The 26357-nt window shown below is 34.1% G+C and overlaps 1 protein-coding gene across 8 annotated transcripts in view; it reads left to right on the top strand.

The window, feature by feature from the left end:
• The window catches only part of NME7 (NME/NM23 family member 7), a 269129-nt gene that overhangs the window by 121254 nt on the left and 121518 nt on the right, over window positions 1–26357 (top strand). For all 8 annotated transcript variants that reach the window (XR_012032960.1, XR_012032963.1, XR_012032961.1 and 5 more), the window contains exons 8-10: window positions 9537–9601; window positions 11975–12043; window positions 17909–18010. Coding sequence is in view for 2 of the 8 variants with exons in the window: in XM_072830516.1 (XP_072686617.1) it covers window positions 9537–9601; window positions 11975–12043; window positions 17909–18010 (236 nt within the window). In the remaining 6 variants the exon portion in view is untranslated. The remainder of the gene's footprint in view (window positions 1–9536; window positions 9602–11974; window positions 12044–17908; window positions 18011–26357) is intronic.

Genomic DNA, 26357 nt, shown 5'->3' with positions numbered 1-26357 from the left:
TGCCTTGCATTTTTATTTCCCTACTCGGTACAAGCCAGATTTATTTATTTATTTATTTATTTAAGTTAATTGTCATTTATTCCTACTGTGTTTACTTAGGTAGGTACAAACCAATTTTAATTTAAATGATTAAGTCTACTATTTTTTAAAATACTATTTTATCAGTTTCTTCTCTTATACTCTTTGACCATGATCATTTTATGAGCTTTTTGGACAGAGGGATTAGGATCATTTTCTAATCCCACTTATGATCATTTGGCCATGCCTAGGATTTTTGTCAGGATATTTGTTGCAACCTATAAATCCTCCTTTATCACACATTGGAATATCACACCCCCCTTTTTTTTTTTTACTGTTTCTTCTTTTTCCACCTCCTATTACAACCTTTCTTTCTCAGGCTGCAATATATCCTCTCTTATGTAAGTAAGGTGGTCTGATAAGGACACTTAGGTTATCACAGCTGGTAGAAACCCAGCTCGAATCCCCTAATTCTATCTCATTTAACTGTTCTGCTGGAAGAAGGGCAGAAACCACACTGAGCTTAGGGAGAACTCTAAACAGAGACTTGGTCAGCATCTCTTTCTGTATTTTATTTTTGTTTCTCTTTACTGTCAGCTTCAAATTCTTAGATAAGCTTTGCCTAGTACCTTGGGAGAGAGGGACCCTTGCCAGCAGTGCAGGGCTTGCTTATTTATGAACATAGTGAAGAGTGCTTTTTTCCCCAGTTCTAGCTTAAAAAAAAAAAAAAGTCCCAAGGAAGAACTCTGATTGGCTTTTGCTAATGATAGGCCCATCCCTAGGTGAAATACTCTGGCCTTAGCAGAGTGCTAATAGGTCTGCTGCCTCTTCTTGACTACTTACTGAGACCATGGTCATAGACTAGTATAGGAAGATGGCAGGCAGCTCCCTTTTCAATCAAATGACTGGTGCTATTAGTTTTTCTCTAAAAGAGGTCGGGGGGGGGGGGCTCCTAATTCCAGGAGAAGAATTTTTAGAAAGACAAAGCAAGAGATGTCTAATATTGATGATTGGATACAGTATGGCCATTTATATAGAGGCTTTTGAACAGTCCAAGTGGAAGGTATAGCAATATGAACGAAGGCATTGGGAGTAGAGATGGAGAGGTGATTTGACATTCAAAAAATTTACCAGCATTCATGGTGTTATAAGCAAACCATTAAAAAACAAATTAGCTATGCAAACACCAGCCAAATAAAAAAAGCAGTCTGCTTTGTTTGACCCTTTTGAACTTGTTTGCTTCATATCATGTAATTTTACTTTTTTTTTTGCTACTTCATTTACATAGTTATTGTTATTTGTTCAGCCATCTGAACATTTTCTATCTAGAACAAAGTAAAGGACATATGGTTATTGACAGTTTGTTGTTTCAAGCTGTTAAACACAGAACAAGTTTCTTAAATGCCTCTCTTTCCTGCCTCCACACATAACCAACTGAATATAAAAAAAGCAATATCTTTGACTCATGTCTGACTGTTCTTGGCAGAATGGCAATGTTACTTGAACCATACTTTTTATTGGTTTATCTGTAAATAGAATTATTCTGTTCAAGTGGTATTTTTCATGAGACATGGTTTAATGTAATTATAGATTTACAATAGATATAGATTGTCAATTTCTCTTCATATTGGTTAATAGATGGGGCTTAATACTGCTGTATTTAGATCAAGATTCTTATGTAATCATGTAAAGCATTTTCTTTATTATAACAAATAAGACCTTTTGAGGTACCCATGAGAACAGATCTATTTTCACAAAAATAATCAGTTTACTTAGCTTTTAAAATGTGGTGATGTTTGCAATAATGGTGTAAAACCAATGGAAATTAAAGCTACTAGTGCTTAACAAAATGAAGATGGTGGTAGCAAACTGTACTATGTACTAGTAGTCACTGCATTTTTAACTATCATGTGCTTGAAGGGGAAAAAAAAGCCACTTTCACTTAACAATATCATTGATGAAACAGTGAAAAATTATTACTTTTATTCTTCACCTGCAAGTATATGTCTTTTTAATATTCTGTGTGAAGAAATGGGAAGTATATATAAAATACTTTTGCTCCATACTGAAATATAATGCAATCCTTAGGAAAAACACTTGTATAGTTTGAATTGTGAGCTTAACTAGATGGTTTTTCATGGAATATCATTTTTACTTGGAAGAATAACAGACAAACTATAGTTATTCAGACTTGGGTATTTGGTATGAATTTTTCTTAAAATTAAGTAGGTCTGTTATTTGAAATGACAACTGACAAAAGTTGTTGCCAAAGATAAAAATCCCAAAGAAGATAAAATGACAAATGAAAATCATAGTTAGGATCTTGCAAATTGTATTTACCACCTTAAGCCTGACAGTTTCCTAATAACTTACAGATTATTCTGATGAAATTGGTGATGTTAACAAATGTGATTTTTTTTTCCTGATGTACTGTAATGAAATGAGTCAGCATTTGGAAGATCTGCATAACTCATGAACTAATAGTTTCCAGATGATCAATGTATGATATTACAAAATCATGCATGGGTAAAAGATTCTTTGAAAGTATACAATAGACCAGTGGATTTTAATGTAACAGGGTAAAAAAAAAAGTTCATCGGTACAACTTTGAAATTATATGTTGCAGTGGCTTTTAAGAAAATATCATTTGTCAAATAAAGAAGAATGTATACATTTATATTAAAAACTATTAAAACACTTCACTGTTTTATAACTAAATATACTTTAACCAAAACAACATATAGCAGCAGATTGAAAACTGACAGATGTAAGAATGCAGCTGCTTTCTATTAAGCTAGACATTAAGGATATTTTTGAAAATATCAAACAGTGCCACTCATTAATTTTTTTGGAAAACATAGTCATTTTTCTCACAAAATGTTTTTTATATCACTATGTAAAGGATTTTTGTTATATTTAATAAATATTTAAGAATTTTCTTAATTTTGTTCTTAAATTTGTTAATTTATAATATAATAAATATTAATAGATATAACCTATATAAATACAAGCTTTTTAGAGTCTTTAATAATTTCCAAAAGCTAAAGGGTCCATGAGACCAAAAATTGTGAGAACTTCTGGCCTATTGAATGAAACCCAAACCTCTAAATATGTCTATAAGTCCTTCTGTCACATGGCTTCCACCACTCCGCTGCCTTCTCTCCTGTCTGATTTCCCCTCCACCAGAACCGTGCCTGCTTTACATCTCCATACCTTTGCTCAGTTCTCTTTTTGCATGGACATCCATCTTCCTCCAGCTCTCTGTCTAAAGTACTGTTTTCCAAATGCCTCTTAGGACATTTATGTTCTTAGGACTTTATAAATTCTCCTTTATCTGAAATTAATGTAACCACTTCAGCTTTCTTATGCCTATTGTTTGCATGGTCTCTCTTTCCATCACTTATTTTCAACTTACCTATGTCTGTGCATTTAAAGTTTGTTTTATGTTGAGAACATAGAATTGGATCTTATTTTGTTAATTCATTAACAAAATCTCTGCTTTATGTGGGAATTTTTAGTTCACTAACATTTATTGTAATTATGGTATGATTGGTTTTAGGTTTCCTATTTTATCATTTGTTTTCAATTCTCCCCCCTCTTTTTGATCTTTATCCATTCTTCCTTTGGATTGATATTTCTAAGAATTCTATATTTATTTATTCATTGACCTTTTAGGTATATATCTTCTTTCTTTTCTTTTCTTTCTTTCTTTCTTTCTTTCTTTCTTTCTTTCTTTCTTTCTTTCTTTCTTTCTTTCTTTCTTTCTTCTTTCTTTCTCTTTCTTTGATTATGGAAGGACTTTGGTTCTCAAATTTCAGTGTCTAACAATCACAGGGGGTCTATTAAAACGATTATTTCTGTTTTTTACCCATTGAGATTCTAATTCATTGGGTCTAGTGTTGGTCCTGAGAATTTGTATTCCTAACAAGTTCCTGGGTAATGTTGATGCTGCTTATTTGAGGACTATTTTTAGAAAGTCACTCTTGTAAGGATTAAAGTATACATCCTTAATTTTCAGTCTATTTAAAATGTATTGGTATTGTACTGCTTCACATAAAATGTGGAAATTTTTCAGTTGCAAAAGTCCATTTTCTCCCTCTGTCTGTTTTTTTGTTATATTTCTGGTATATATTGCATTCACATACTTTTTAAGCCCCACAGTACAATGTTAAAATGTTTGCATATGTATTTTAGAGAAATCAAGAGGAAAAATAGTCTCTTGTATTTACTCACATATTTGCCTCTAATTATGTTCATCATTTGTCCTGAAGATTCTATTTTTTTAAACATTTTATTTATTTGACAGAGAGAGAACAAGAGCATGAGCAGAGGGAGTGGCACGTAGAGGGAGAGGAAGAAGCAGGCTCTCCGCTGAGCAGGGAGACCAATGTGAGGCTTAATACCAGGACCCTGGGATCATGACCTGAGCCAAAGGCAGATGCTTAACTGACTGAGCACCCCCAGGTGCTCCTGAAGATCCTATTTTTAATCTTGTTTCATTTGCCTTCAACTAAAATAACTTCCATTAATGTTTCTTGAAGTAGGAGTTTGGTGAAAACAAATTTTTCTCTGTCTTTATTTTATCATGATTGAAGTACTGGGCATAGAATTTCAAGTTGACAGTTTGTTTTCCTTTTAGCACATTAAAAATGTTCAACTGTCCTCTGGCCTCCCTTTTTCTTATGAGAAGTAAGCAGTCATTAAAATTCTTATTTCCTCTATACAATGAATCATTTTCTCTAGCTCTCTCAAGAGTTTATTTTTAATTATCAGCAGCTGGACAATGATATGCCTGGTTGTTTTCTTTATTTAAAAAAATCTGCCTGAGATTGGTAAAAAGTATAAATTTAAATTCAGTAGGTCAGCAAATTTAGAAAAATTCAGGCTTTTTATCTTTAAATATTTTCTGTTTTATTTTAGGCTCCAATTACATATATATTAGGCTTTTTTGTATAAAAAAGCTTTTTGTTTCATCCTGCTACTCTGTTTATTATTTTCCAAAAATTGTCTGTCCTTTCTCAAATGGGATAATTTCTGTTGATCTCTCTCCAAATTGACTCAGTCTACATTAAAATTTATTCTGCTCTTAAGTCTCTACCTGTGAGTTTTGTAGTTCAGATGTATTTTTCATTTTTAGTTTTTGATTCTTTTGTATTCTTAATCCCTGTTGAGATTTCCTATCTTTTCATGTATTTTGAGTGCATTTTCCTTTATTCATTAAGCAGTTACAATGATTACTTTAAAATCTTTGTTTTCTTATTATAACATCTGGGATGCCAGATTAGTCTTCATTGATTCTCTTTAGTCTTGGCAATAGGTCATGTTTTTCTGTGTCCTCCTATGTCAAAGAATTTTGTATTGTCTCCTGAATATTGTGAATGATATATTATAAAATTCTAGATGTTGCCATTTTCTTCAAAGATGTATTGATATTTTAAATGCAACCAGTATACTTGCTGAATGGATCAGGTAATTTCTGTTTCCACTTTGGTAGGTGGTAACTCAAACTCCATTCAGTTCTTTTAATTTTAGCTGGGCTTCTTGGAGTCTACTCCATGCATGAATGCTTCAGGTTTCCAAAGATGTGAGCAATGTTTATACATAGAAGACAGGCGTTCCTCTCTGGCTTTTTTTCCCTGAGACTATTTGTTTACTCACTTTCCAGTGGCAATGGGTGCCCAAGCCTTGTCTTCTAGTTCTTTAAGTTTGCTAATTCTGTAGGCTTTCAGTTAGAGTTTTAGTGTTGACTGTGGCTTTCCCTCAAGCTGACCACTGCAGAAACAGGGAACCCACTCAGTGCCTTCAGGTGGTTGTGTTTTTATGTTTTCTTCTGGAGTTTATAGTTATTATCTGAGGGAAGATTATTCCAATAGGAGCTACTCAGCCATAGCAGAAATACAACTCTCCTTTTTTCCCCTTTTTATATTTAAAAAGGCTACCTTGATCATGAGAAGAAAATAGCACCAATGTGTTTTTCTAATTAATTGGGTTTTTCTTTTACATTTAACTTAAATTCATTTTGGATTACTGTTTGTATATGGCCTGAAGTATGAACTTTTTTTCACAAATCATTAAGCCAACATTTTTAAATAATCCTTTTCTCTCTAACTTTAATTACCCTTATGAAATTTACCAGTATTTTCAAATTGTGCTCTAAAGAGCCTTAGAGTTCCTTGGGTTTGCATCAAGCAGAGCTCTGATTGCATGTCTCTTTGGTTGTTTCTTAATTCAGTAAACAATATTTGTTAAACACCTACTACATGCCAGAACTATGCTAGGTACTGGAGATAGAATGAGAACTAAAATGATCATGGTCCTTGCCTTAGGGAGTTATATTGTCCAGTGACTTTTACATATCTGGCTTCACATATGCATTTCTTTTTCTTATTAAACTTGTAGAAAGAGAGTGAGATTTGAAGATATACTACTTTATGATTTCAGGCTAGTTATCATCCAAAATTTAATGTTTTCATCTTTATAGTGGAATTATAGCTTCTGCTTAAGAATATTGCTTTAAGGATTAAATGGTATAAATTCATATTAAAAAGAGTTCAGTCCTCAGTAATTGTTAATTTACTTTTTTCTTTCCTAACTAATACTTTTCCTGTTGACTAAAGACTTGGAATTTTGATTAACATTCTCATATCCATTATCATATGAATCTTGGTACAGATTTTTAGTGGGTTATCTAACTTCTTTTTCCTAACACTCTGTTGCTACAACTTTCTCAATTGTGTTTAATGTCAACATACCATCCTGCTTATGCTGAAGGCTTTATCTGCACTCCTAGGGTCCTTAATCTCCTTTAATTCTTGACTATCCCTCTGTTCTAAGAATTTTCCTGTTTGATATGTCGATAACTACTGTAATATTTTTCTTCTTTATTTTCCTGCATATCTCTCTTTACATATCATTCTTTAGTCATTTTCATTTTTAAATTTCCAAACCTTAGATATTTTCTCAAAACTCTTTCCTTCCAGGTTTTGTTTTATTTTGGGTTGTTTCGTTTTGTTTTTGTTTGGCTTGGTTTGGTTTTTGTTTTGTTTTGCTTTTCCTTTCCTTTTTGTCAAACAAGCAGTCCTCTGTTCTTATTTCAGCTCTAACCTGTCTACATGCCTCATTATAGCCTTCTACCTGTCTAGCTATTGGAATGCAATTGCTTATCACCTATTTCGTGTTAGGGAGTTTATTCACTCATTCATTTTTTAGAAGAGAGAAGTACTTAAGTTTTTGAGAACATTTTTTCTCAAAGTATTTTTTGAGAAGTATTTTTTGAGAAATACATCATTTTTTGAGAACAGAGTAATACTCTCTTCTCAAATACTGGTCCATATTCTGTTCTAAAGTTCTGTTTCATGTTCAAAATAATTCAGTGTCTTTTTCCTTAATTGTTGGTTCATAATCTCCTTGGAAGCTTTCTGAGTGTAATCTGAAACTGGCCCCTGAACCCAAAGGGCAGGGAGAGATGGAAGAAACAGGAAGGCCATTCCAGGTTGGTAGGTAACAGTTTTAACAAGCAAGGTAACTTGCATACAAGGCTTGTCTTGGGCAGCAAGGCAAGTGGATCCCCACACCCACCTGCCAAATATTAAAAGTTTCCATAGAGGTCTTAACTGGGTTCAGTCACACATACTGTGCAGTACCACTCATCAGTATCTCAAGACCACATCCTTGGAGCAGCATCTGAGAACGAGAAAGGCAAACAGAACCCACATTCCAAGGACAGGGAAGGTGGGGGGGAGCCCTCAAATGTCTGGGTTTGGCTCACCAGTCCACTGGCAGTCATGCATGCCATCTTGGTGACCTTCCCCAAGACATTAATCCATTTGCTTTTATTGCTTGTTTTCTTCTTAAAGATGCTCTCTTTCAGTCACTTGGACTAAAAACCTGGTCCCTTCACCTTCACACTCTGTGTTCAGTTTAATCTTGTTGGTTCTTGTTTGAAACGTCTAATGTTCATTACTTCTTTCTCTCATGCTGTCATCCAAGTCCAATGAGTCTACTACAAGATTTCAAAAGCCTTTGTGATTCTTTTATTCTTTTTGTTCAGACCAGCTTGCCTGTCATTATTATACCAATAATCTTCCTATCTTCCTAAAACACTATTTTGTCATGTGTTCTCCTGCTCAGTGTTTTCAGAGGCTCTCCATTTTTTTTGGCAGGGTTTCCTTTGGAGGAAAAATATTCTGATGGACCCCTAGTGTTGACGGGAATTATTGCAATTATAATGCAACTTAAATGTGTCCAAATATAAAACTCAATATAAACCTTTGCACATTTAACCATATAACTAAAGCAATTTACAAATTCATTACAGAAAAAACCATAAAGTGAATAAAATTTAAGTTAACATGGATAGGATAAAGGATGTTTGACAAAACTCAATCACCAAGTACTGTATCGATATGGTGCAGATTGCTCTGAGATGGCATGGGCCTGTTCTACTCTTTAGACTTTCTGAGAAGCCTTTGTTTCTACAGCATGCTCTGGTATCATTTGGCCTTCACTTGGTACAAATATATCATTTGAGAAATAGGTCTATCATTGTCTTTTATCTTTCCCATCCCTCAACCTGCTACAATTATAACAGCACTACCTGGCTGCAGTAAAATAATAAAAGTGCACTTTCAGGCACTGATACTCCTTGGTGATTTTGGGTTACAAGATTAGCATCCAGATCATTCAAACTATACGGGGAGTAGGGGTGTGTGTATGTGTGTGCATGTATGCACTTATGTGTGTGTGTGCGAGAGAGAGTGAGAAAGAATTGACTTGAAAAAAATAAGTCTTTTATACTAAACTAATGGAATCTCAAGATCAGGACCAGATTCCCAGTATCTACAGACCCTATTATAAAAAGCACTGATCTGTGAGATAAAGACTAAATTCCTCGTGTTGATATCCAAGGCCTTCATCAGTTTGGATTAAGTGTCTTTTCCTTTTCAGCTGTTTTTTTTTTTTTTTTCTTTTCTGACTTCTTACTGTCATGTGAACATGCTCACCTTTTCTCAGACCTGTGCCTTCCGTCCTTTTATACCTGTGTTCCCATATAATATCATGTATCTATAGGTTTTAAGTACCAATTCATGTTCTCATTCCCCCCTAAAGTTTCTGCCACCCCTTAAGTTATAATTTGATTTTTCTCCTTTGATGTCATCCTAGGAACTCCCATATCCAGTACCTTGGCATTTTATTTTTATTGTAATGGTAGCTTCAATTATTTGATTTGCATGTTTTCTACATTACTAGCCTTCAGAGGCTTTAAAGGCAAAATAGTATCTTAAAGGCTTTTTACATAATCTTCAGGATCATTGTTGATATTCCTAAAGCACTTACTAAATGAATTAAATGATTACTTGTGATGCTCGATATTAGAGATTTGGTTTCCCTTAGAAAACTACGTGATTCCTTCATATAGTTATAAGCAAAGTACTTTGGTGTAAAAAAATTGCATTTCTAAGAAACTAAAATGCCTTGGAAATTTTGTATTTTTGCCCCCATTTATTCTGTATTTTCAGGACTGCTAGGAAAGATCCTCATGGCTATCCGGGATGCAGGTTTTGAAATCTCAGCTATGCAGATGGTAGGTAGTTTGCAATAACTCATAATCTATTGAGAGATTTCTTTTTTAAATGTTTTACATTGAAGGACACTTGTGAACTTCACCATTAAAAATAAAATTAAAAATAAAAAGATATAGTTACTGAACTTGATAACCTTATAATCAAAAAAATGTTTTTGAAATTATTTTATACATGTAATTTTTCACTGAGAGAACTGAAGTTCAAATAATATACCTAATTTAACTTTATAAAATAGATTTATACAATACCTGGGACTTTAATTGTAAAATATGTATAGACAAACAATGTACTTACAAACAAAAAGTAGAATTCAAAAAAAAAAAAAAGAATTCAGTTACGTAGTTAATCATGAGCTTTCTATCGTTTGGTGACTAAGAAGAGAATGGCAAAGGAGAATCACTTGAGATTTTTCCACTAACCAGGACCTTTCGCTGGTTTCTGGACTCTCCCTCAGAACCTTCTAATTAGAGTTAGCACCTTTCAGCCCTCTGTTGGCAGTCGCATCACTTGCCCTGCAAAGCCCACAACCGTTCAAAATTGCCCAGTAGACACACTTATAGGAAACCCATCACTGAGAAAACACAGAGCTGATACCTTTGTGCTGTACTTACCAGTGCACTTGACAAAAAATTGGGTACAAATTATTACAGGAATCAGATAACAATTTAGGCTTTACAATGTGCAAAGACCAGAAAGTTTATGCTATTTTGATAGTGAAATACTACTGACTTTGGAGATGAGATTTTTCTTACCAGTATAATTTATGTATTCTTTTCCTGAAAAGGAACTGCTTTTGATTTCTGCTAAGTTTTAGGATCATCCAAAATCAGAGATTAGGGCAATAACTGGGATTCTGACAATTTTATGTCCCTACTTGGTAGGAATGCCCAGAAACCAAAAAAAAGGTCAGAAATATCAACTAGTTTGCAGAGTCATCAGACAAAACTTGGAGACTAATGAGAAACTTGACATTTGAAGAATCTTACTTAGGGTTATAAAGAAATTGTTAGCCAAAACACTCTGAAAATATTGGTTTGGTGATATATTCATAGGATTGTAGGACCTAAGACTGCTTTAAAAATGTGTGTTTTGTAGAAATTTTAGATTTAAACATTCATTGAATTCTTGGCCTGCCACCTAGCTAGCATAGTTGGCTAGAGTAGGTGCTCAGTGAAAACAATAATAATTAGGAAAAGGATTGATTGAACCTATGGGGGAGATATGATAGTTTAGTGGCAATCATAGTCATTGAGTTTTGGAGTCAGGAAGCTCTATTTCTAAATCGTGGTCAGCTTCCCTCTACACTCATGGGTCTGCCGGCCAGTAAGGACATTATTTGCCTCAATGGATTATTTTAAGAATTAAATGAAATAGTCTTACACAATGCCTTGTAGAATTTCCAGGGTAAATTATAAATACTTAATAAGTTGTATGTTCTATTATTTTGTTATATTAAAAATACAACAAGTTGTGGAACTGTAGGATAAAACACAGATATCAAACAAAACTGACTGCCTGGAATAGTTATGTTGCCATGAAATCAATCCTCCCAGTTTGAATTATTGCCCAGGTAGGCAGAAATTTCTCATTGATCTTCAGTTCTGGCAACAGTAAAGGAACAAAGTAGGGGAGAAAATACAATTGTCAATTCTGAGGCAATTTTTTAAAAATTTAAGGTTTTAGTTCTTGAGACCAAGAACTTAATGCAATTTTATTTTTAATTAAATTTGAATCCAGCCTGGACAAGAAAGAGTCTTTATAGGTTCATCTTATAAGCATAAGCTTACAATTCTTTTTGAATTTAGATTTCCAGACCACTTGAGTAAATGCTTTATTATGAACCAGACTAGGTATTTTTCTGAATGCTTGGGAGGAAAAATTTGTTATTTTTGGCAGCTACAAAATCTGAAGTACTTTTCATTAGTAATATTTCTTGGGCCAGTAAACAGCATGACATTGCCTATAAATTTTGAGTGTGGAGAATGAAGTTTTATTCAAAGAGAAGGTTAGTGTAGTGATTAAGAGCCTGACCAATGGAGTTAGACTGCTTGAAATGGAACACAGATCTGAAGGTTGCATAACCCATATGTAATATAACATATGTCATGGGGGCATTGTGAGGACTAAATGAGATGATGAATATACGATCCTAGAACAATGCTTAAAACACTAAGTACTCAATAAATGTTAACCATTTTTATTATTGATCAGCTGATCTTTAACAACACTTTTTCAGGGTACTTAATTTGTGCAGGGTTTCTATATTAAAGTAAAGAAAATATATCCAAGGGATCATAAATGTTGAGTGCTGAGTATGGTTCATTTTGTGTTCTTTTGTTAATTGGCATATGTTTTGTTTTGTTTTAAAATAGTTCAACATGGATCGAGTTAATGTTGAGGAGTTTTATGAAGTTTATAAAGGAGTAGTATCTGAGTATAACGTAAGTATCAAAATAAATGTAAAGCATTGGTACTGAAGACAGTTTATGTGTCTTAAATCTTGGGGATCTCAGTATAAATCATAATCACGAAAGTATTCAAGCTGCCAGTTTCCAGCTGATCATACCCAGTGACTGAGGCATTCTTATCTCTGAGAGCTACTGGATCAGTTTTTAAAATATCTTATTGTTTCATTTATGAAACAAAAATATACCAGAGTACAAAAAAAATTTCTGGGGATTTGACACATTTGGGCATTCTCTATGAAGCTTATAATATTCTCAGAGTGGAAGACTTCACAATGCTTTAGAAAGTTAAAAGCAAATAGTTCTTAATGTTACAGTATAATTTCGTTTCAGTATTTAACATCTACTTTAATGACATAAATGCATGTAGAATTATCTGAAAGTATGACTGAAGCTGAAGAAACAAGATTTTAAAGAAGTTGGTCAGAGGGCAATTAAATTATGTTCTTTAAAACATATGACTATATTCAAATAAGCCAATATTCTTCCTTAAAATAAAACATAGTAGATATTTGATCAAAATTAGTTACCCTCCTTTCCTTATCAAATTATCTTAGATACGTTTGTGCTGGTGGACTGCTTCCTCACCTACAGTGTTTTACTGAGTTTTGACTTTTTTTTTTTTTTTGCATGAAGTTTACTGTTTTTGACAATGAAACTAGATTCCCCTCTTCTCATTTCTCCATGGCTTTTCCTTTCAACCTTCCTTAAAAAGGACAAATGCACTGGTCTGAGAACTGCCTGAGCCTTTTGTCTTATTTAGTCCTACAAGTCAAGACTAATTGTGAAATATATTTCATGTTCAGCGTACCAGTGGTTTCCACCTTTATTTAGAGAAACCAAAGTGATTTTCCTTCTATTACTGCATACTGAACCTTAATCTTATGAGCTTCTTCATCTTAGAGTTATGCCTTTTCTTAAATGGAAGAATTTTTTTTTAAATGGAAGAATTTAAAAACATTCTTAACACTTAGTGACAGGTGTTTTTCATTTCTTAAATCTTTCTTTTATATATTTTCCTTTTATTTGTTCAATTTAATGTTTGAAAATCTGGTTGAAAACTGCTACCTTCCTTAATTCATGTTATATTATAGCCCTACTGTATATAAGATAAACCCATGGAGACTTACCCTTTGACCATCAGTTATATTCTCATACAATATCATGTAGTATTGAATTCGGTTACAACTAGTTGAGGGCACTAGTATTGTGCACATATCTGAGGTGGGCCGTATTTCCCTTTGGAAAATAATTTTTAAAAAAGCCCTCATCTCTGACTTGAATGCCTCCTATATTGTGCTTTAAAATAATAATATATGTAATTCATTTTTATGTAATATATATTTACTATTAGGATATTTTTTATTTGAGGATTTTGGAGGTAAAAATAAAAACATCACTGGATAGATGTGTCATTTCCCCTAAGAAGTCAGAAATTTGAATGACAGTAGCAATATCATACTTTAATGTCAGAATATCTCAGAATAATTGGGTTGATGTGCTTTCTTCTTAGTAAGATATTCTCTAACTACTATTTAAATCTTGTGATATTAATAACAGTCTACTTAAGATAAAGAACATATGGGCTTTTGGGAAGAAAAAACTACATTATTTCAGAGTAATTAGCCTTGTGAGCCACTTTTAGTAATGCTTATCATTTTTTATTCAGATTGAAATGTAAAGCAAATATTTCAAATCAGAATTCGTTTGTAGTGGTTTGCTAATGGGAAAATGGAGTGTATACATGAACCAGAATACTATCCAGGTATCTTTATGAGATGTTTTGTACTTCTATGAAATAAAATTCTCTTGTAACCAAGGAAAGCTGTTTCTTTGAAAATTTTCTCCAAAGGGACATAAGAATGTTTTTATCCTGGTAATATTTTGTTGAAGCAAGTAATATTCTTATGAAATATAACCTCTAATGCTTTTAAAGTGCTTTTCCCATTTATAACTCAGATTTGTTCAAAGGACGTTGTGTGAAGAGCTATATCCATACACTGCTAATGTGTGTGATTACAGTATCTTTCACTGGTTAATTTGGGACACCAAAAATCAGATAACAAATCCTGAGTCTCACTTGCTATTGTGACTATTATATTTCCCGAAAATCCTCTTACTTCTCATGACAGTTAATATTCAGGACTTGAGTGTAAGTTCAAGGAAGAAGTAAATTTTAAAATGTTGTATACTATTGGATGTCTTTTAATTTTAGGAAGTTTGTCTCATTCAAAAAGAAGACCCTGTAAAAATAATCTTAAGAGGCAACATAGTCTCAAGGGACAGAAGCAGGTGATTTGATTCTTACTCTGACTTTTCATACAATTTATCCTCCTTGTCTCTAAATTCTTATTTATAAAATAAATAAGACACATAAGCTAATAGCAGTGGTTCCATTCATTTTATTATTCTAAATGTGAAGATATGTTGGTGAAATAATGCTCTTAAATGTAGGATGTATGGTGTGAAATAGGGACGGCATCATTGTAGTGTCTTAACGGATACTATTCGGTACTCACCATGAATTCTGAGTGTTCCTACATTACTTGCTTCAAACTACAGACTTCCTATCTCAAAATTCATTGCAACCAACTTGCAGCTTTATGAACTCAATTCCCTTCTCGCAAAATGCTTGTGGAGTCAGATGCTAGGTTCAGATCCCAACCTACCCGTTGTGTGATCATGGAGAAGTTATTTACCTTCTTTAAGCTGTAGTTTATTCAGCTATAAAATAGAAATAATGCTACTACTTACTTTATGAGATTGCTGTGATAATTAAATGAAATAAATCATGTAAAGGAGTTTCCCTATTGAGAGTACTAAGGGAGTTATTAGCTGTTTTGTTATTACTTTTAACACTGTTATCGTATCTGACATAATTCTTTGTAGTAGATTCTGTGTTGATCATTTATACTTACATTTGCAATTGTAAAAAGGTGGTAATTCCTATCTCATTGTGTTATCATGATCCACTTATTTACTGCATATATATATACCGAGTGTCTACTATGTGCCAAACAATGTGTTAGAGTCCAAGGATACAGAGGTGAACAACAACAACAAAAGTTCACTACCTGCATTCATGGAGCTTACGTTCTGGTGAGGATAAACGTTAAATCAAACGATCTCATTGTAAAAGACAGGAGTCAAAGGGCTGCAAAGGAAACAAACAGGTTCTTTTTGGTTTGCGTAATTTTTTACTTAATTAAAAACCTAGGTGACTTGAGGATTTTGTTAATTTTTTTTAAGGAGTACATTATGCTTTTGATGTAGTCCTTTTTCCAACATGTTTTTTTTCTTTCCATTTTATACATTTGCATAGCCCTTTATGTCTGTATTTTTAATGGTATTTGTGATTAACACTGAAAGACAAAGATAAAGACAAACGAAAGAAAAGCAGACAAAATTCACTCCTCTGTTTTTGGATGGCATGTTCCTATTGCTTTCTGCCCCTACTGAGAACTTGGCTCTTGACATTTATGTGTAGGCAGTACTTCAATATCATGAGACAGAAAATCAGACTCAACATAATTATCCATAAAAAATCAATTACATATGACCTTTGTGAAGTAGCAAAATGACTTCAGGTGGATACCTTTAGGGATTCTACTGAGTAGGGGTCTGTGTATCATATTAATTGTGAAACACTTTCCCTCCTCTTTTAACCCCTGGCATTTTTATTAGGTGTGATGACTGAGTTCCAATTAATATTTAAATATTGTTCAGTAATAAATTACCTTTATTTTATTTTGTCAGCATGTATCAAAAACTCTCCAAAGTCATTAAAATGGCTTGCATGTCCCTGTGTGATCTGATCTCATCTCTTACTGCTTTCCTATGGTCTCATGTTAGCTCCTGATATTCTGTCTCCTTTACTGATCTTCATATGCACCAACTCTACTGCTGCCTCAAAGTCTTTGTCTTTATTTTCACTTCTTCCTGAAGTATTTTTCCCCATGTAAAGAAGAAAAGTTCATTGAGTGTTCCAGACACTGTGAGAGGTACTTTTCTTTGATCATGTTTTTCATTATATCATTTCACATATAGCTAAGAGCCTTAAAACAGTATACTTCCATTTCCCCCTCCTGATGTGCTGTGGTTATCATACATTTTTATTTCTATTTATATTGTAAACCCTATAATGCATTTTTAGTATTTTTGCTTTAAATCATCAGTTATCTTTCACATCAACTAAAAATGTGTATTTATATATGTGTTTACTATATTTTGTATAGATCTCTATTTTTGTCTGGTACTATTTTCCTTCTGTCTGAAGAACTTACTTTAACATTTCTTATGGTATATGGCTGCTGGTAGTGAATTCTTTCACATTTTGTCTGTCTGGAAAAGTTATTTTTCCTTCATTTGTAAAAAAATTTCTTCCAGGGAGCCTGGGCAGCTCAGTTGGTTAAGTGTCTGACTCTTGATTTCAACTCATGTCATGATCTCAGGGTTGTGAGATCGAGCCCTGCACTGGGCTCCACACATAGTGTGGAGCCTGCTTAAGATTTTCTCTCTCCCTCTTCCCTGCCTTGCCCCATTCCTTCTTTAAAAGGAAGGAAGGAAGGAAGGAAGGAAGGAAGGAAGGAAGGAAGGAAGGAAGGAAGGAAACCTTCCTACCTGGGTATAGAATTGTAGATTGACCAATTTTTGTTGTTGTCATTTACATCTTTATCTTTGTTCTACTGTTCATATTTTCTTCTTTGCATGCCTGGTAATTTTTATTAGATGCTGGATAATGTGCAGTTTATATTGTTATATGGTATATATGTCATATTTCTTTGAAGAGTGTTTGACATACCTTTGGCATCTGCCAAACTTATTTAGGATTAGTTTGACCATTTCAGGGCTTACTTTTGAACTTTATAGCATGGATACAGAGCATTCCATATATAAGGCAACTATTATGGTGCAGTACCCTTCTGGGAACTCTACTTGATGCCCTGTGTATCATATGAAGGCTTTCCACTCCAGCTGGTGGAAATGCAAAGTCTTCTCAGCCTTGTGCTCTCTCTGTAAATGGTTTCACTTAACTGCTTCTGGTAATTCTTTTCTTAGTTTTGGATAGTTTCCTCTACACATATACAGGCTCTTAGCTGAAGATTTAGGTGACCTTCTCTACAGTTCCCTGTAGTTTACTCTCCCATAGTTCTCCCACCTCATCTAGTAATCTGTCCTGCAAATTCTATCTACATTGACCTCCCTGAACTCCATTCTTTGTCTCTTCTAATAAATTAGAGTGTTGGGCTCTGTTGTGTTTCCTCTCCCCATCCCATTGTCCCATGGCAGTAAAATGACATAGTCATATAGCTTACTTCATTTGATTCCCTTCTATCAGGGATCATAATACTGCACCGCCTCTCATCTAGTGTTTGAAAATTGTTGTTTCATACATATTGTTTCATGTCTAGATGTTTAATGTGAAAGAATCTGGTCCTTGATTTCTTCATTTCTGAAAATGATTATGATTTTTTAAAGTATCTTTGGAAGAAACACTTAGAAATTTATATCTTTAGAAATGTTCATTCAATAGGACTGTATTCAATGGGAGAGACCCTTTAAAAGGAAGCTATACAAGAAGATCATTTCAATTAATGAAAGTATCAAGTGGTAAAGCATTACATTAAAGTGTCACTAGTGGTAGAAATGGAGATGAGGGAACATATCTAAAACACAATTTTGTAGAAGAACTAGACAGAAATGAGGAGCTGCTTGGCATGTGGAGTACATTGAGGATTCAAAGATAACTAAGATTTTAAGATTTGGAATAATGGTGCAATTAAAAGAGGATGAGTAAAAGATTATTAATTTTTAAATATTCTTTTGTATTACATGTCATAGGAGATGGTGACAGAAATGTATTCTGGCCCTTGTGTAGCAATGGAGATTCAACAAAATAATCCTACAAAGACATTTCGAGAATTCTGTGGACCTGCTGATCCTGTAAGTTAGTATTTAAATTGTTAATCAAGTTTGTTTTATTCACTAGTTAAGTATCTTCATAGGTTTGATGGTTTTAGTTTGTTCTTTAAAAGAAATAATACCAAAGTGACTAAATCAGATACATTTTTATTCAAAATACCATTTTGAATAATTTTTTAATATATTCCAAGAAAAAGTGAATTTTTATTAGCCAAGTGACAGAATAGAATGGGCAGAAACCTTAACTGTGGTATTTTCTTTTATTGTTTCTTCTTGATAAATTGTCTAGATAAATTTATTGAGCTCTCTGATAGAAATTATCTAAGATACTAATTATCCTTTGACTTAGGGAAGCTATAAATAAAGCTCTCAGTGTGAAAGATATTGATATGGTAGCCTGATACCAGATACATAAATATGAGCAATGGGACTTAGGTGAAACTTGATAGTCTCTAGTATACTTTTCATTTTGGTTTGTGTTTTCATCATATGGCCATTGGGTGGAAAAAGGAGTGAAGAGGAAGGGAGTGGACCTAAAAAGCAGAAATAGCATTAGAATACACATGAAAAATCTCCATGGAAATGTTAAAAGCTGAGTAGGATTATGGGAAGCATTACTGATTTTAAACACTATATTATTTTTAAAGATTGTATTTATTTATTTTAAAGAGAGCGAGTGAGCTCGTGAGCTGGGGGAGGGGTGGAGGGGGAGAGAGAGGGACAGTCAGACTCCATACTGTGCGTGGAACTGGCTCGGGGCTCCATGTCACGACCCTGAGATCATGACCTGAGTTGAAACCAAGAATCAGACATTTAATGAACTGAGCCACCCAGGCGCCCCTAACTATAATTTAAATTTATTCTCTTTATCACTTATAGTTTATTGAAGATGAGCATTCAATTCAGTTTAATACAGACAACATTTATTGAGTTCCCTTAGATGTAGAATAGTAAGCTAACAGCACCTATTAAGAAATCAATTTGTCTAAGAGTGCTTGCTGCTTAAGCTCTGTAGAGAATAGTACACCTGTTCTCAAAGATTGAAGAGCACACACACAATGATCTTTTAGAACATTTTCAAAGAAACATACAATAAGGACTAAAAATTGTTAGTTCAAGTAAAATGCAAATGTTGAAGGATTGTTTAGTAAAGGAGCAAATGATATGACCTGAAGATAATTGAGAAACTTACTTAGAGGAAGAGAGTTGTGAATAGGGATTTAAAGGAGAATCAAGGCACAGAGAGAATGGGAAAGCTTTAAAACATGTACAAAGGCAACAGTAAAGGATTCTGCAAATTTACTATGTTATACAGCAAGAATATTTGCATGGCTTCAAAAGGAAATGCATACCTAGAAGCACAAGGAAATACATTTTTTTTTTTTTAGATAGAGGAAATAATGCAGTGAATGCTGGTAGAGATGAGTGTGGGATGGGTAGCCTTAAAAGCCACGGTACAATTGTGGATTGTGTATAAGTGGAATCCCATGGGATAGGAAATAGCAATTCCTTGTATTTAGCTTAATTTTAAGTAGTTGGAATTATTCCCTTGATGCAAGAAGAGCAAACTAAATTGGGGGGGATTAAAGACAGGGGCTCTAGAAACAGTTAAAAGCCCTGATGACACCATTAGAGAAAGAGTTGACAGGACCTACTTTCTATCTTTTCAGGAAGGAAGAAGAATAGAAATAACTATTAAATGTGGTTGTGAAAGAGTGATTAATAAAATGTGAGTCTGATGTGGAGGACATTAAGAGAAAATGGTGATGATATTGAGTGTTCATTGGTTATTAATCACAAATTAGAAAAGGATACTTTTTGTTTATATGAATAAGCAGATCTGATGTTTGCCATTTTTATATCTGATTTCTGTTGGCCAGGACAGGGTTTTATTTATTGATGTTTTAAAGATAATTAAAATTGTGAGTGAGCAGCTGACTAAACAAATGGGCAAATGAAAGAGATAAAAACTAGAACAAAAATAGAATGAGTATGTTAATTCTTTCATTCAATAAGTATTTACTGAATCTGTACTAGTATTTGTGAATTTGAAGATAGAAGTCTCAAAGAATTTACAATCTACAAGTGGACAGTATATGTAACTGGCTAATTTCCATGTTCCATGGCAATTGCAGTGCTAGATGCTTGCACTGGGTATGAGTGGAGCCCAGAATATTAGCACTTAGCTCAGCCTGGGAGGGGCACTACCATCAGGGGCAACTTTGTTAAGAATATATCTTCTGAAAAAAAAAAAAAAAAAAAAAAAAAAAAAAAAAAAAAAGAATATATCTTCTGAGCTGAATTGCAAGGAATGAGTAGAACTTAAAGTGTAGAAAGTGGGAAATGATATGATTAACGTTAGGGAAGAATAAACCATTCACATTTGGATACAGCAAGATCTTTATCATTATTGTAGTAAAAGTACTGGGCAGTAAGTGACAGAGGATGAGTTCATCAGGGAGGAGTTGGAGAATGAGCAGGTAAGTAATCAAAGAAGAGTCCTGGGATCCCTGGGTGGCGCAGCGGTTTGGCGCCTGCCTTTGGCCCAGGGCGCGATCCTGGAGACCGGGGATCGAATCCCACATCGGGCTCCCTGCATGGAGCCTGCTTCTCTCTCTGCCTGTGTCTCTGCCTCTCTCTCTCTCTGTGACTATCATGAATAAATAAATAAAATCTTTAAAAAAAAAAAAAAAAACAAAGAAGAGTCCTAAGAATAAACGTTTACCGATTACCTCTCTTTCTAGATGTAGATTTAGTGCATATTTACAGAGTAAATAGTGTGTACAGAGATTACTGCTGGATCCCATGTCTGGGCCATAAAAAAGAAGACTACAACAAGGTATCTTTCCTTAAAGAGCTCATAATCTCATGAAAGCTTAGTTTGCAAACTTCCAAGATCCTAAGTCTTGGCTCATTAAGCATAGTTTAAATTACTGTACTATTTTTTTCATTTTGCTTATTCATGAGCTCCTTATAGCATTATAGAAAATTGTACTAATAAGGATTTTAAAAGTTGGTATGCATTTAACATATAAAATGTCAATAGTGGTTGTCTTTGGATGGTAGAATTATGATAATGTTAAATTCTACTATCCTATATTTTACAAATTTTCTTCAAAGTACTTCTATTACTTTGACAATAATAATACCTTTTATTTTATAATGAAACTTCAAAGTGAATGAATGAACTTATAATTGAGGACTTGGTCCTGATTTGGGATGGTTTCTCTTCTTGAGTCTCAGAGTCTTGAATTATATACTAGGTGCAGGATGTTAAACAGGATCATATGTCTTTGATGGATGGATCATATGTCTCTGATGGAGATATATATATATATATATATACACACACACACACACACACACACATATATGTATATATATATCTGGATGGATAATATGTGTATATATATTAGAAGAAATACCATTAGTAGTTGTAGTCAAACTATGCATTGGAGACAATAAAATAGTTCTTACAGCTTGTTCTGACTTTGGTTTATTTTATTCTTCCACTACCTATCTTTGTCTCTTTTCTTCCACTCTTCCAGCAAAATAGTAAGCACTGAATGCTTACTGCATGCCAGTCATGTGCTGGGTGCTACTAGGTTTATAGTAATGATCAAATAAATACAGTCCTTATCTTTGAGGAACTTATGGTCTAGCTTGAGGAGGTAGAATTGATTAATAGCCACCTCACTCTAATTCTTGTATTAAAGTAATTATTGTATTAAAATAATTATTGCATTAAAATAATAAAATAATCTAGAAATTCATTTTATCCTTGCATTTCCATATCTGAAGAGAGACTGTGGGTTATAATACATGTAAATATAATAAAGTGTGTGGGGAAAAATGCAAGGTATGTCATGGCCATACAATTGATATTTGATAAATTAATAAATAGACTGGATATATTTTTATACATATCTAACATCTGATATTAACCCATTATTTAAAAATATTTCATCTACCAAAATGAGTTTTTTTTCCTTTATTCCTTTCTAAGATATAGAACTACTTTTTAAGTTGATTCTAAAGAAGGTTCAGTGACCATTAGACATATATGTTGTGGATCGATAGCACCTTCATCATTGATGGCTGCACTATTGGCAGATTCTTTCTCTTATAGCTGGAAGGAAACATACATTGTAGATGAGTAAGAATTTCTTCCAGTCTTCCTAGAAGTGGTCTTAAAGAAGGGGTGGTTCACAACACAAGTCACTGTGTGACGAAGGGTATATTAAACTTTCTATTTTTATTTATTTACCATATAAAAATAAGAAAGAAATGAAGTTTTAGTAAAATTTAATGCATGAACTGATAAGAGTACATTTACACAATCTGTTAAAAATATATACATGTTTTTGTGCACCTGGGTGGCTCAGCTGGTTAAGTGTCTGCCTTCAGCTTAGGTCATGATCCCAGGGACCTGGAATCAAACCATACATTGGAGCTCTCTGCTCAATGGGGAGCCTACTTCTCCCTCTCCCTCTGCCAGCCGCTCCCCCTGCTTGTGCACTGTCTGTCTGTCTCTCTGTCAAATAAATAAAATCTTTTAAAATATATATGTACACACACACAAATATGTTTTGATGTATTTACATATTTTACTCACAAGAGTGCTTGAAAAATGTTGGTCTACATTAAGGACATTAAGAGAAAAAAATATCAGAGCAGGTTTCTTTACAATTAGAGAAACATTCACTTACCACACCATCACCTGCATAAAACCTGATTTGCCTCTGGAAGAGGTTTTGATTGCACCTGCTCCAGAATTTTACTGTTGAGTAGCTTGGTAGTTTTCCTGCTGAGCCATTAGGAAACTGAAAGAGTCACCAAAGAAGTGGTAAATTATCTGGGAAAATTGTGCTGAATATATTTGTTCTTGGACTAGTGGTACGACAAGCCAAATAACCTCACATCAGTATGCCTTATTTTATGAAAAATGTGTTTGTAAAATATTTTATGTAAAGGATATTATTTAAGGGAATTTGAAGTTTGGTCAACTGATTAGTTATCCTTATATGCTTTTATACCTTAAAAACCTTTACCCCATAGCCAGATTGAATTAAGAGTCAAATATTCTCATACACAAAAAGTGGCTCTTACCACAAATGTTGGAGAGGATGTGGAGAAAGGGGAACCCTCTTGCACTGTTGGTGGGAATGTGAACTGGTGCAGCCACTCTGGAAAACTGTGTGGAGGTTCCTCAAAGAGTTAAAAATAGACCTGCCCTACGACCCAGCAATTGCACTGTTGGGGATTTACCCCAAAGATACAGATGCAGTGAAACGCCAGGACACCTGCACCCCGATGTTTATAGCAGCAATGTCCACAATAGCCAAACTGTGGAAGGAGCCTCAGTGTCCATCGAAAGATTAATGGATAAAGAAGATGTGGTTTATGTATACAATGGAGTATTACTCAGCCATTAGAAACGACAAATACCCACCATTTGCTTCGACGTGGATGGAACTAGAGGGTATTATGCTGAGTGAAATAAGTCAATCGGAGAAGGACAAACATTATATGGTCTCATTCATTTGGGGAATATAAAAAATAGTGAAAGGGAATAAAGGGGAAAGGAGAAAAAATGAGTGGGAAATATCAGAAAGGGAGACAAAACATGAAAGACTCTTAACTCTGGGAAATGAACTAGGCGTGGTGGAAGGGGTGGTGGTCGGGGGTGGGGGTGACTGGGTCACAGGCACTGAGGTGGGCACTTGAGCACTAGGTGTTATTCTATATGTTGGCAAATTGAACACCAATAAAAAATAAATTTATAAAAATAAAAAAATGTTACTGCAAAAAAAAAAAAGTGGCTCTTTACATTTTAGTGGTTTCCCATGTATTTGATTGTCAGAGTAGTATTTCACCTGTTATTGAGTAGCCTTCACTGATTTTAGGATTAAAGTGGAAGTATCATGATATTTTGAAATGCAACTCTTTTTTCATGAATGTGTATAAAATTGTGGTAAACTTGGAAGAGAAGTACTTGGTTGCTGATTATCTGTTTGCCTCTGTCATCTATGGACTTCCTGGTTACATTCCTTTATTCCCTGAAGGCTGTGAACCCCCATGATAGTCTTTCTCTTCATCTAGTTCTTACTATCAATGTGGGCACAATAATATCCATGTGAAAGTTTCACCCAGGGCTTGACATCAGAGCTGAACAGATCACTTCTGTCAGTTACCTTTATTCAGTCTGCTTCCTCGTTTTCTTCCACAGCCATCTTCTATTCCATGTTGACATCTGGAGCAGCGACACCTCTCTGAACTTAATCTCTGATATAGTCATGCCTGCCATAGCTTTCTGGTCCCCTGGGTCTCTTGCTGCATCTTTGACTTGACTGAAACCTTAGGCATTGGACCGTTCCGTTTTCTGACACCCTAGTGCCATTTTCTGACTTCCCTCTCTGAGTAACCTAGACTCCACTGTTCATATCCTTGACTGACCTTTTGATACCATTCTCAGTGTCTTTACTCTCTTGTCCTTTGTCCGCAGTCTGAACTCCAAACTTAGATCAATTTAACCATGTGTCTACCTCATGCTTATACATGTACTGAAAGGTTCTAGTAGATAAATGCTATACTGCTGTATAGATTCATATTTATGCAAGTGATGATCTCCAAACAAAGCTGGAATTACTGACCCCTTGAAATCTTTTCTCATTGCTCTTCTTATCTTTCTGCTAATTCTCACAATAGCAATTTTAAGCCTCCATTATTTTCTTCAGCCCTTTTACAGTTCATCCTCTTTTCCATAAAAAGATAGCATTATCTTCTATTTCATAGACATAAGTATGGTTATTATGATCTCTTAAATTTCTGCCTTCACACTATTTCTGAACTTGTGCTCATCTCTTCATACTAGTCCAAAGGAAGTGTGCTTTTCTTCTCTTTTAAAACCCTCTACCTATTCCTTTTTTTTTTTTTTTAAAGATTTTATTTATTTATTCATGAGAGAAACAGAGGCAGAGACACAGGCAGAGGGAGGAGCAGACTCCCCACAGGGAGCCCAATGCTGGACTCTATCCCCGAACCAGGACCATGCCCTGAGCCAAAGGCAGACACTCAACCGTTGAGCCACTCAGGTGTCCCCTCTTTACCTATTCTTAATCCTTTTCCTCCTTGAAGGATTGCTCTATTCTTCTGAATTTGTATTTTTTAAAAAATATATTTTCTTGTAGTTATAAAAGTAATATATGGCCATTATAGAAAAATTAGAAGTGAAATAGAATTTAATAAAGGAAATGTGGCCCATAACCTTATCACTAAGAGTTATCAATTTCATAAATAAAATTTGGATCAAAGTGTGTATACTGTTTTGTAGGTCATGATACCCTAAATAATACTAAGCTTTTTCTCAAATCATTAGATGTTCTTCAATGATATGATTTTTACTAGATTGGCTATATGTAATTTTATGGTGTAAATTAATTTTTACAAAAGAGTCCAGCTGCAGGGGATCCCTGGGTGACTCAGCAGTTTAGCACCTGCCTTCGGCCCAGGGTGTGATCCTGGAGTCCCAGGATCGAGTCCCACATCAGGCTCCCTGTGTGGAGCCTGCTTCTCCCTCTGCTTGTGTCTCTGCCTCTCTCTCTCTCTCTCTCTCTCTCTCTCTCTCTGTGTTTCTCATGAGTAAATAGATAAAATCTTTAAAACAAACAAACAAAAGAGTCCAGTTTCATTTTTCTGAATGTGACTTTCCTGTTTGCTTAACATATTTAATGAGGAGATGATACTTTCCTTATTGAGTATTCTTAGCTTCTTTGTCAAATATTAGTTGATTGTATATGTGAGGGTTTATTTCTGTGCTGTAGATTCTTTCCATGGGTCTGGTATCTGTTTTTATGCCAATATCATACTGGTTTGATTACTATAGCTTTTTGTAGTGGAGTTTGAAATTAGTGAGTTTGATGACTCCAACTTCATTTTTCTTTCTCAAAATTGTTTTGGCTATTTGGAACCTTTTGTGGTTCTATACAAATTTTAGGATTTTTCTCCTATGTCTATGAAAAGTGTCCTTGGAATTTTCATAGAAATTGCATTTAAATTATAGATGGCTTTGGGCAGCATGGACATTTTAACAATATTCATTCTTTCAGTCCATGAACATGGGATATCTTTACATTTGTGTCATTTTCTGTTTCTTTCATCAAAGCCTTACAGTTCTCAGTAGGCAGATCTTTTACCTCTTTGGTTAAATTTATACCTAAGTATTTTATTGTTTTTGATGCTATTGTGAAAGAGTATTATTTTCATATTTTATTGTTACTCTCTATATATACAATTGATTTTTCTATGTTGATTTTTGTGTCTTTCAACTTTGTTAAATTTATTCATTATTTCTAACACTTTTTGGTGG

Source organism: Canis lupus, chromosome 6 (assembly GCF_048164855.1).
Source record: "Canis lupus baileyi chromosome 6, mCanLup2.hap1, whole genome shotgun sequence".
NCBI classification, from domain to species: domain Eukaryota; kingdom Metazoa; phylum Chordata; class Mammalia; order Carnivora; family Canidae; genus Canis; species Canis lupus.
Note: the sequence above shows the minus strand (reverse complement) of the source record. Positions and strands in the feature narration are given on the sequence as shown.